The 13,156-nt window shown below is 35.0% G+C and overlaps 1 protein-coding gene across 6 annotated transcripts in view; it reads right to left on the bottom strand.

Annotated features, from left to right (window-relative positions):
* LOC149805840 (uncharacterized) overlaps positions 1-13,156 on the bottom strand; it is a 46,439-nt gene that overhangs the window by 18,457 nt on the left and 14,826 nt on the right. For 5 of the 6 annotated variants that reach the window (XM_089950554.1, XM_089950555.1, XM_089950552.1 and 2 more), the window contains exon 2: positions 3,367-3,479. In XM_089950554.1, coding sequence (XP_089806680.1) covers positions 3,367-3,464 — 98 coding nt within the window. In that variant the 5' untranslated portion in view covers positions 3,465-3,479. The remainder of the gene's footprint in view (positions 1-3,366; positions 3,480-13,156) is intronic. The other variant, XM_089950551.1, reaches the window with a different exon arrangement.

The following is a 13,156-nucleotide window of genomic DNA, read 5'->3' as shown; positions in this document are numbered from 1 at the left end:
ATTTTATAATCAGTGTTGTTTCCCTTCCCCCACCCCCATAACGTGCTTGATGCACTAATTGAGGAATATGTTGATTGTGAGTATTCGGCTTTGTCAAGCGTCACTTCCGGTACTATGCACGGTGAAGCGTTCCTCTTGCTTATTTCTGTCACGGAAGACACAATATTTAACGTTTGTCTACCTAACATGCCAGAGTTTATGTTCATTTTGAGGGACAAAATGTTTTCCTCGACGTCAACGAAATTTTGTCCATGCCTAAAATTTATCTAAAAGTAGCAGTTAAAATGCTCGTTTCTTTTCCTTACAAACTGGTTTATACTGTCATGATTTTATCCTAGTATTTATCACTATCCTATTTCAAGCGTCAAGTTTTGTATCTGCATTTTGAGTTTCAATCAAACGGGCTATTATAATTATCGACAAACGTGTCTTTTATCTAAATAAAAAAATATTTGACATATTTAGGTGAATATATTTGTTTGATCCAATAGAATTATTTTTTAAGTGAATATATTTATTTGTCCCAATGCAATTATTTTATTTAAATGGATATACTTATTTGCCCCAATGCAATTAGTTTATTTAGGTGAATATATTTATTTGCCCAAATGCAATTATTTTATCTACATGGATTAATATGTTTCCTCCAGTGAAATTATTTATTTTGGTGGATATATTTATTTGCCCCCGTGTAATTATTTTATTTAGGTGGATACATTTATTTGCCCCAAATTCAATTATTTTATTTAGGTGGATATATTTATTTGCCCCAAATTCAACTATTTGATTTAGGTGAATATATTGAATTGCCCCAAATTCAATTATTTTATCTAGATTGATTAATTTATTTCCTTCAATGCAATTATTTTATTTAGGTTAATGTATTTATTTTCCCCAAATGTAATTATTTTATTTAGGTTAATGTATTTATTTTCCCCAAATGTAATTATTTTATTTAGGTTGATATTTATTTGCCTGAAATGTAATTAGTTTATTTAGGTGGATATATCGATTTGCCCCAATGCAATGATTTTATTTACGTGGATATATTTATTTGCACCAAATTCAATTATTTTATTTAGGTAGATATATTTATTTGTTCCAATGCAATTATTTTATCTAGATGGATTAATTTATTTCCTTCAATGCAATTATTTTATTTAGGTTGATATATTTATTTGCCCCAAATGTAACTATTTTATTTAGGCTGATATATTTATTTGCCCTAATGCAACTATTTTATTTAGGTTGATATATTTATTTGCCCCAGTGCAATTATTTTATTTAGGTTGATATATGTGTTTGCCCCAATGCAATTAATTTAGGCTGATATTTTTTGTTGTTGCCACAAAGCAATTATATTAGCTAGATGGATTAATTTATTTCCTCCAATGCAATTATTCTATTTAGGTTGATATATTTATTGGTCTCATTGCAATTATTTTAGTTAGGTTGATATATTTAATTGCCCCCAATGCAATTATTTTATGTAACCTATTGTCAAGACAGCAGACATAAAGTGTCTACATAATGCAGCTCTTTGTTTTCATGTGTGAATATAATCAATGAATGACCACTGGTCACTACCGTACGATTGTGCCCGCAAGCTGCATGCTATATCAATCTTTCTGATGAGTGGGTATAATTTACTAAATAAACGATTAACGTGTATCTCAGATTCCACTGGTAACGACAACCGTTTAGTACAGAATGCAATTTTGAACACTATTAATCATAGTCATGCAACAGCATGAATAAAATACCAAATGAGTGCGTGTGATATAGACACGGTGTGTTTTGCAGGCTATGTATTTTAAGCCAATGTGATAAAGTATGCAACAGCATGAATAAAATACCAAATGCGTGCGTGTGATACAGACACGGTGTGTTTTGCAGGCTATGTATTTTAAGCCAATGTGATAAAGTATGCAACAGCATGAATAAAATACCAAATGCGTGCGTGTGATACAGACACGGTGTGTTTTGCAGGCTATGTATTTTAAGCCAATGTGATAAAGTATGTAACAGCATGAATAAAATACCAAATGCGTGCGTGTGATATAGACACGGTGTGTTTTGCAGGCTATATATTTTAAGCCAATGTGATAAAGTATGCAACAGCATGAATAAAATACCAAATGCGTGCGTGTGATATAGACACGGTGTGTTTTGCAGGCTATGTATTTTAAGCTCGTGTGATAAAGTATGCAACAGCATGAATAAAATACCAAATGCGTGCGTGTGATACAGACACGGTGTGTTTTGCAGGCTATGTATTTTAAGCCAATGTGATAAAGTATGCAACAGCATGAATAAAATACCAAATGCGTGCGTGTGATACAGACACGGTGTGTTTTGCAGGCTATGTATTTTAAGCCAATGTGATAAAGTATGCAACAGCATGAATAAAATACCAAATGCGTGCGTGTGATACAGACACGGTGTGTTTTGCAGGCTATGTATTTTAAGCCAATGTGATAAAGTATGCAACAGCATGAATAAAATACCAAATGCGTGCGTGTGATATAGACACGGTGTGTTTTGCAGGCTATGTATTTTAAGCTAATGTGATAAAGTATGGATAATGGGTAACTAAAGGGAAATTAATATTCAGAAACACTTTTATGAATATTTATTAAAATAAAATAAAAAACAGAATCGAGAGCTGAATTATACGATCTTTTTAACCACTCAATGTTTCGTTACTTAATACTATCTTTACATTATCCAGGAAGATCAAAAAACACTGCGCAGTGTTTCACTGGGTTGTGAATCTAAAATATGTTAAGCAAACATTTTTTCTAAGGGATTTTAGAAATAAGGTAAGGACGTCAGACGATGATATGATGGTATAAACCTGTCCTATTGATATAAGATTCAGTGTATTTACTAATCCGCAGTAGAAGAACTAATGCAGACCTGATACATGGGTCACTGGCGTGTCTGGGTTATGCAAAACCATTAAATGCCCTGTTGACACACTGACACTGTAGTTCATCTACAAAGACATACATCAAAAGTCGACGATACGAACTGATTCGTTCGCCTTAGTGCTCAATGATTGGAAACACTAAAACGTTAACACGAAATTTCAAATATCTTTGTAAAATTAACGGCTAGAAAAACTTCAATATTGACATCAAAATATGTGCTATTTTCACTGTTGTTAATATCCAGAAAAAGTGTTCATTATTCATCGAATTAATTACAAGGAAGTTTACTCGCGTCGCTATGCAACGTATGCACAGTAGTCTTCTGTGTCACCGAGTTCTCTGTATAACGTTGAAGATTGAATCTATGACAGGACTATAAGTTCCAATCGAGACACAAAAGCAACATGATCAGCTGATCAGGTGAATAACTTACCCCATCAGGAAGTAAATTATGATGGCCAGGATGGCTAGGAAGACGATAAGTCCCACGAGGGAGCCGGCCAGAATCGCCACAAGTTCATCTGTTGCCATTTTAACTCAAGGTTGCTGAAACGATATGGAATGGCGGTCAGACGCAGAGCAGATAAACAAAGTGCGCAATAGTAATTTAATGCAGCTTTTATTTATAGCATTTGAAATACAAAACGACACCATCTGTCTCACAAAATTGATTTTATTAACCATTCTGTTTTGATGTTAGGGAGCCGCATTAGCTCAGATGGTAGAGCGCTGGGCTAGCAATCCGAGTGTAGTAGGTTCGGTGTGTAATTAGGAAAGACACTTAGTTCCCATTTTTCTCGGCACGATATAATCATTACTGTGTTAAAAGTGCTAATAAAATGCACAAAAACAAAATCAACATAAATCTGTTCCGATGTTCAAAATTCTTTTATCTCACAAAATGATAATGATGCAAACAATGCTCTGGTCACTAAAATTTGGTGATGTGATGTGATGTGAGTTTGATTTTTAATGTAGCTTTAACAATTTTTCACTCATATCACTACGACGTCTGCAATGTGGTAGTTTATAGTGATCATCATGCCGCAGACATGTGGCATATTGCCCCACCCAGTCACATTATCCTGACACCAGGCCGACCAGTCCTAACACTAATCTCTTAATGCTGAACGCCAAGCGAGGCAGCTGTTAGTACCATTTTTGTAAGTCTCTGGTATGACTCGGCCAAGGATGGAACCCACGACCTCCCACATCCGAGGCGGACGCTCTAACCACTAGGCCACCGGAGCGGTCTAAAAGTTGGTGGAGAGAGAGAGAGAGAGAGAGAGAGAGAGAGGGTATATTTATATGTGCTGATCAAATTGTAAATACTTTATTTTAGACTCGAGCACCTAAGACGAAACAAAACTTGGAAAGTTTCACGTTCTGCTATTTAATTACTGACTGCATGTACAGTGATTTGTACCGAAGTCCTGAAAATGTAAATACTGTATTGTATGGTATCCTTGGTCGCCGAAATATAACAAAATATAAACTTAGATAAATTCACACATATATAGTCACTTCACACACACACGCATATATATATATATATATATATATATATATATATATATATATATATATATATATATATATATATATATAGAGAGAGAGAGAGAGAGAGAGAGAGAGAGAGAGAGAGAGACAGACAGACAGACAGACAGACACTGCTATGCATGTTTAATTGGCAATTTGAATTTATTGCCGGTTGACAAGTTTGGAACTGCTATTGCAAACGTGAATTACCTTTGGGGATTTATTCATTACCTGACACCACCAACTTGACTATTTGAAAAGACTATTCTTACTAAATGTTCGCAACAACATCCGCCTTCGAAGGTATATAATGAAAAAGTAGTGTATGAATGGCGGTTGTTAAAGGGAAATTTTCGTTGTGATTTTTATACAAGCTGTCGTGCACTTTTACCCTGTGAAGAGTGAAGAACAACAGAAGAGAAATATTTATCCTACTCTCGATTTGAAGTCCACTAGATTTACAATATTCCCACATTATATCTTTATTATCGTGTTTGTACGCATATTTGGGGTCAAAGGATGAGAAAATAACTCGAGAAACCGATCCTCACCATATGCGAGTCAAATATTGCAGGCATTTACCATTTAATATATTTGTCAAGATCAAAGACAGGGGTAAAGCCCTTCAGATTTATGACGTTGGTGGTTCGTTATCATCTGTGAAAAGTTATGACCAGGCTTTGTGTAAAGCGCCCATCTCCGACAGTAAATATACCTATCTTATAAATGCACGCCTGTCCGTCTACTGGTAGAACATGGGGTGGGGTGTAATCGGTTAAATCGTCCTCTCGTAAACATGGATGGTTTTAAGTAAATCGTCTGCTCGTATAACATGGAGGTTTTTATTTGGGTGCATCATATCAAAGAGTTGTCCAACTCCCTTGAGAGACGAAAAGTCACAAAATAACTACAAACCATCAGGTGCCAAATATCATAAATGAATGTCAAGTAATTTACTAACGTCATTATCACCCAATAGCGGGGCCCCGAGTGGCCAAGTGGTCTAAAGGGCTCAGCGTTACGGATGACTGTCATCTCACCTCTGTCTGCATGGGTTCGAGTCTCGGGTTCGGCCAATGTGGGTATGTGAGAAAGCTTGCCAGTAGCTTCTCGTGGGTCGGTGGTTCTTTCCGGGGTTTTCCCGGGTTCTTCCTCCACCATTAATGCTGGCCGCCATATATAACCTATCTTGTGCTGAAAAATGGCGTTAAACCCTACAGCAACAACAACATCACCCAAGATGCGGGTGCACGAAGTGCAAATACTTTTATGCCGCCTGATTGCTTCCTTTAAGCATCTTAATCTCACTCACAATGTTTCTTTATCTCATAAATCCAATATATATATATATATATATATATATAATGGCAGGTCCGATAATACTCGGTTTATATTGCTATGTAGAACATTCTATGTATGTATACTATACAAGAATAGCAATGGTAATCAGAAAGCACCCATCTTCAGTGAGCAATGGTCGTCGATCCATTTCGTTTTAGATCCATATAGAACAAAGTGTATTGAAGCCCTTTGGTTAGCGCAGAAAGAACGTATGTAGAGAGGACTCAAGTGAGACTGAATTAAATAAGTGGTTTTACTCTCTATCGCATCGATGAAATAAATCTTAATTAAGTTTCTTTTCTTTCATGTTGATGAAAACGTTTTGTGCAAAGATTAAACCAGAATGTTCTATGCCTGTGCAGGAAGCAGGCATGGTAATTACAGATTTGTTATTGTGTACACTGTGTTTTCATTTTACGAGAGAAGGGTACATCATTCTTATGTTACAACATACTTTGCTTTGCGTCAAGTGGCTAAAACCAGCCCAACACTGTCTGGCACACTGTTCTATTCAAAGCGCGCGTGCCTGCTATGCCAGTCTTCTCTTACATGTTTACTTTTCTTTCATACACGCGAGACAGAAATGAAATAGGGATGTACTCTCTTAATACAGGAAATACAATGGGAATGCTAAAAACATTAAGTTTTATTAATATGTGTACAATTTTAAGACAAACTAAACGTAATTACTGGAGCTTGACAAGTAGGTAACTGTAACCTAATTTCCTTCGAATGTAAAAAAGGGTATCACATCTAATATGGTTTTTAATGGATAGCATCCTCCAAGACGAATATAGTCATCAAGATTTAGGAATGTACATACGACACCAAAAGAAATTCAGCTAAATATAAGACTTTTTAAAGTTTACACTAAAACATTAAATTGACCAGCTTTTGCAACATTCAAGTATAATAGATACAGCAAGTTAAATCACTGTTCATGCAACGCTTATGGAGAACCTGAGGAAATGGTAAAAGATGAAATTTACCAACTTTTGCAACCTGAAAGTTTCATCACTGTACACACAACACCTTTAGAGAACTGAGGAAAATGCTAAGCATGAAAAGTTGATGTCTGTGCCAAAAACGATGTAGGAAAAAAGATACGTATGTCTCGCATGTGTTTCTCGTACTATCAGAAAATTTTGCTTAGCGTGAACTTTATCAAACACGTCTCCTATGTTAATTTTACGAAACCGACTGTTGCTATTAATTCAATTTTATTTTCAGAATTACATGGTCATACATTTTCTAGTCGTTTCTTTTGAAATTATGCCGCAAACAAATTTAATGTCAGAAAATACAAACAGCACCCTAGATGCAATAACAATTTAAAAACGGAAACAACACAAATATTTGTCTCTGTGAATAACTAGAACTTCTCAGCACAGCAAGAAACCGATTTGTCGCTCAGTCAGTTGTGGAAGTTGCACTGAATAACGCACGAATGGCCGAATAAGAAAATAGACATTTTTCCATAGCATACTAGTATATATTGTCATAATTACTGGAATTCATAATTACTGGGATTTTATTATTATTGGAAGTTCATAATTATTGGAAGTTCATAATTACTGGACGTTTATTGTTACTGGAAGTTCATAACTATTGGAAGTAATTATCGGAAGGTCATTATTATTGGTACTGAAGTCTGTAATAGGAGGAATTTATGTCGTTCTTTGGAGGAAATTCACTATCCAATGACTGACGCTTACAATTTTGCAGTAGAACGATATCATTATACAACTCTCATTCTATAAGAATAAATTCCAAGTTTCGACAAGATAATTTTCAATACAGAAAGGTACTTTTCTTCGACATGTAACAAAACGTTGTTACTTTAGTACTCTTCAAGTAATGACTTTAAATAAAACTTTAATCTAATTTGCTATAACTGTGACCTTGACTACAAGGTCAAATGTAGAAATGAAACAAATACCAAATTTTCCAACTTGGATATTCGTCTAATATATTCGGATAGGATCTGAATATTTACTGATGCCAACAAAAATTTTAAATCTACTTTAGTATTTACTTACACTTTCACTCCTCCCCATGCCAAGTTGCACTGAAAACAGTCGTAAATTCTGTCATCCAAATATATTTAAACGATAGAGTGCGGTCTTTCCTACTCTAAAAAAAAACCAAAAAAAAACCCACAATAACAGACTAATCAAATTAATCTAGGTAATATTTTATCAGTTTATCTTCAAACTCATTATGACAAAACACGTTCGTTCTGTGTTGAAGACACAAGGTAAATAAAAAAAGTCAGTAACTCTCTAGAGCTTTTGCAGTTAAATGTATATAGGTGTTCACAATGAAAATCTCATGAATTTATTTTTTGAGGTAACGTGCCCCGAATGCAAAAATGTGAAGACAATTCATGCACACAGTCGATTACTCGATTGATTATGTAAGTTGTTTTTCGAAATCAAACCCTTTTATTTCATTTATAGGGATCATGTACAATAATGGAATGTTTCGTTACGTTGATTAATACACATTTTTGACTTTGATATGACCCATGTTTTAGTCTCTCTTGCCATACTACATGTTCATTCAACATAACTAGTCGCTGTACTCCGAATGATTACTCATTATCTTGTCAAGAGCGCCTAAATGACAGTGAATCGAAATGCCAATGTTACAAGCAATATTATTATTCAGAATTTTGATATTATGATTACTTTGTGAGTGGGTGTTTGACATATTGGTGAGTGGGTGTTTGACATATTGGTGAGTGGGATTTGACATACTGGTGAATTAGCATAATTTAAGTTGTTCACTTGTAAATTTTAATACAATCTGGCATAGTAAATATTATGCCTTGTTTGTGTTTAAACGAGGCGATCCTTGGTCGGCATGGTCGATATCTGAGATTGGTTTCAGGTGTCATTATTTGGTGAGTATGCAAACAAAAATTCAGATGTTGATTTTCTATTCGAATATTCGCGGGGGAAAAAATCGGATTTGGATGTTCAGTTATTAATTCCAGCTGTAGTCAAAAGAGTGATGGATCGATCGTGTCGCAGAACGAATTGCTTCATCAAAGTCAAAATGGACGTGTAGGAAATAGGAGTGAATAAACTTTTTTGTACACATAACCTTAAAGCAACATTTATTTTCCACCTTGATGAATGGTGAAAGGCGAAAGAAAGCATTTTTGTAGAATGCGTTTTCTAAGCTTCGTTTGGATTTATTTCAAGGATGAACAAAATCTATCAAAGGCTGCTAGAAAATATAAGCAAATAAGACTTACCTTTACCCAATACCCAAATGCAAATTTTCTATGACTGTAGTCTTCAAACTATGCTTAAATGAGCAACCAGACATGTCAAATGAACCTCCGCATAATGAACTGCCGAACGCTTCATAAAGATTAACGTACCATAAGAATATATCAAGTGGTTTTAAAAATATATGTTAATTATAAACTCTAACCAAAACCGTACCAAAATAGTGTTGCCGTCTCCGGCGACAGAAGAGTGATTGTTATATTTCTCTTGACAATATAACACAGCATATAAACACATGCTGACAATATAACAGCATATAAACACATACTGACGAAATGAAATTCTAATTATTACAGATTATATATCGTACAAGTTTACTGGCTTTCGAGATTTGGGCAAAACATGCAAGTGTATGTATGTGAAAGAAAACATAAATGCTTCTTTTTTTAAAGTAAAAATGAGAACCTCGGGAAATCCAAAATCCCTTGAAAAGGAAATCAGGAAAGCCAAATTCCCTCTAAATGGAAACATTAGGTCCCTAGAGATTGATGTCGTAAGCGGTTTTACTATACAGTTCTATTACATCTGTCATCCTCTGTGAAATATCTTGACCGTTGACTCGCTCAGTTCGCCTTTTGGCCAAATTAAACTAATAATAATAATAATAATAACGAGAACTTTGTATAGTGCCTAATCTTTAGCAGCTCTAAGCGATTTACAACACTAGACAACACCTATAACATAAAAACATATAATGATATTATTACAGAAAACAAAAATACATGCTGTAAATATTTAAGGTAGGGAACATTATTAGGTCTTTAAGTTTGTTCTTGCAGTCGAAATGAGTTTTAAGAGCACTCTTGAATGGGATAACTGTGTCTTTGTGTCTAAGTTCAGTGGGCAATTCATTCCACGTTGCTGGGCTCTGGTATGCAAAAGAACATTGTCCATATGACTTCGTTTTCGTAGTGGGAATAATGAGTATACGATTGTCAGAAGAGGAGCGTAAGTATATTGCTGGTGTGTACACATGGGTGAGGTCGGATAGGTATGTTTGACTAGAGTCCGTCAGTGAAACGTAGCAGAGAGAACAAATTTTGTGTTTGATTCTGGATCGAATGGATAGCCAGTGTAGGGTACAGAGCAGCGTGAAGGTGTGCTCTGATCGTGGTACTTTAAGTATGATCCGAGCAGCTGTGTTTTGAACTTTTTTAAGTTGCTGAAGTAGATATTGAGATGAACCAGACATAATTGAGTTACAATAGTCCAGTCTTGAAAGTACTAATGAACATACAACAAATTGATTTTACAAAGGAATGGCTGCTGTTTCATTCACTAAAATGATTAACAAACAAAAGAAAATACAAAATAACTAACAAAAAAACATAAAACTTGATGGATAGAAGAGAGAAAGAGAAAAGGTTCGGAGAATTTTTTTTACATGTATATAGCTATACACAATTATCGATTTTTTTGAACCAGTGGATCATACACACAAAGTTAATAGTTTCACTGCAGGATAAATTCGGCTTATACGAATAATTCTGCAGTCACTAAGGGGTCCTGTAAGACTATAGTGATTATTACGGTCATCTAATTTTACTTGGAGAGAGACATTAACGAATTCAAACACAAAGTTTTCATTAAAAGGATTGGTTAGAAGGCATACTTGTTCAGTGATCTGTTATGTGCAGCTGAACTTACGTATTACCTACTAAACTTAAATTGACGTATTAACATATCTTCCTTGTTGAGTTCCGAGATGTGAGTCATTCAAAAACAACTTTAGTTACGTATATAAATAATAGATGTATTTGTGGTAAATATCATACACGCCCAATGACTATTTCATGCATTTATGTAACCACCTGTGTGGTACTGTAGTATATTTGTATTTTCGGTCATGTTCTCGGCATCCACTCTTTCTTGCCCGCTTTTCTAGTTAAAATACATGTGTAACAAATTGCCTTCTTGACAGGAGTAAAATATAAATCTTTGATACAAATAAACCAGACGACTGTCAAATGGCATACAAATGATAGTGAAACGCAGAAATTTTCATCAACAAGAATGGGGAAAGCAAAATATAGCTGGTAATACGGAAATCTTAACGGTCCGAAACCATCGAAGATCTCTTAATAATGCGTCGGAGGATTATATTTCTGTTAAAGTTAATAATGCTTTCAAATTATACTTCGAGTTTTCAAATCTCTTCTCAATTTGTTTTCACTTCTCGGTACAAACATCTTGCACTAGCAAACAACGCGACGTGTTGAAATCTAAATATAGCACCTTTGTTAAGTCATTAAAACTGGTTGGCGTGTCATTTGGACATGTTCCCTGTCAATATCAAGATAGTGATGACAGCACGCTAAGAAGCACTGTGCCATTCTGGCAACACACCTCACAATATACCCACCAAAGCCACGAACTTGACGCTGTCCATGAAATGCACTAAAACCAACGGGCAGATGAAGAGAATATTAACGTAACTCGATTTATGATTGTTGTTGTTGTTGTTGTTGTGGGTTTAACGCCATTTATCAGCACCCGATAGACTATACATGGCGGCCAGTATTAATGGTGGAGGAAGAACCCGGGAAACCCCGAAAAGAACCACAGACCCACGAGAAGCTACTGGTAAGCTTTCTCACATACCCACATTGGCTGAATCCGAGACTCGAACCAGCGCAGACGGAGGTGAATTTATGACTGTACTACACTCTGCATCATACTGAATGGGTTAAATGCAAATTAGACGCTGAAAATTACCATAAATACTATGCTATTTGATTGGATATCTTTCTTTTTTGTCTGAATTTCTTATGCAAAATGTAGGAAATGTATTACTGAACCACGTTATTGATCTTACCATTCTATGACAAAAAAATTAAATCTGTGTTCAGATGGATTTTAAAAGAGGTAACGGTTTGTGGAAATTTAACAAAAGTTTACTGAAAGAATAAAATATCGATGAATTCAAAATATGTATAAAGAGAATCAAATATTAATATGCTGCGATTGATTATGGTGGAAATATTGGAGTGTACTGAATTCAGATCCAAAATTTTCTACATGTGAATCATTATTTATATATGCATTGTTAATGGGAGTTCGTTAAAAAAATATCATTCATATGCTTCATGTAAAAAGAAGTGCAAATTAAAACAGGAAAAGGAACTTGTACAAAAATGCATTCCTTGGACAATGGTTCCATGAAGCGTCATAATTAAAAAGAATACAGTAAAAAAACTAAAGGTGTGAGAATAAAAACGAGAAGGAAGTATTGTTTGATTGAGAATGAAATGATTAGTGGAGATGCAAGCAATCTAGAAAACAAACTCTGTGAACAAAATAACAAAATAATTAAAGATAAAAATTAAATTATTACTACTCATTTTGAATGGGGGGGGGGAGTCAAAGAGTATTGTAATAACGAGGACAATGAGAAGAATAGGTAGATGTTTAGAGGAACTGAACGGTACGCTTATCTGCAGGAGACAACAGAAACTTGCCAAATTTATTTTCCAAACATAATCAACAATTTGTATGTTTAGAACTTTAGAAGGTAATCCAGCAGATTCATTGTTCAAGTTTGCAGTTATGAAATGAAATTTTAATTAACTGTCCTGTTCCACTGAATAAAAAGCTTTCATTTTTACTGTTGTTACATATAGAAATGGGGGATGGGGGAATGCATGTCAATATTTCCTCTTCCATTTATCGTATTTACCTATCAACTATAACACAACTTAACGAGAGGAAATTTTCAGTCTAGAAAAAAATAGTAAATTGTACAGATCGTCGTGCAGAATTTGTGAACTTGTCCCCCTGTAAAACAGGTGACTGTATAGATAGCAGTGTTGATGTTATTGGTAGGGTAAATTGTGATACACGGAGATACCCGGTTAGAATTTAATGGAGTAAAAACTTCGTTTTCTTGAATGGTGGCCTAAGTGGTTAGAGCGTCCGCCTCGGATGCGGGAGGTCGCGGATTTTAACACAGGCCTTGTCATACCAAAGACTTATAAAAATGGCATAAACAGCTGCCTCCCTAGGCGCTCAGCATTAAGATAGTATTAGGACTGGTCGGCCTGGTGT

This window comes from Sinohyriopsis cumingii, chromosome 2 (assembly GCF_028554795.1).
Source record: "Sinohyriopsis cumingii isolate HCF-2022 chromosome 2, ASM2855479v2, whole genome shotgun sequence".
Lineage (NCBI taxonomy): Eukaryota > Metazoa > Mollusca > Bivalvia > Unionida > Unionidae > Sinohyriopsis > Sinohyriopsis cumingii.
This window is presented reverse-complemented; position numbering and strand designations above follow the sequence as displayed.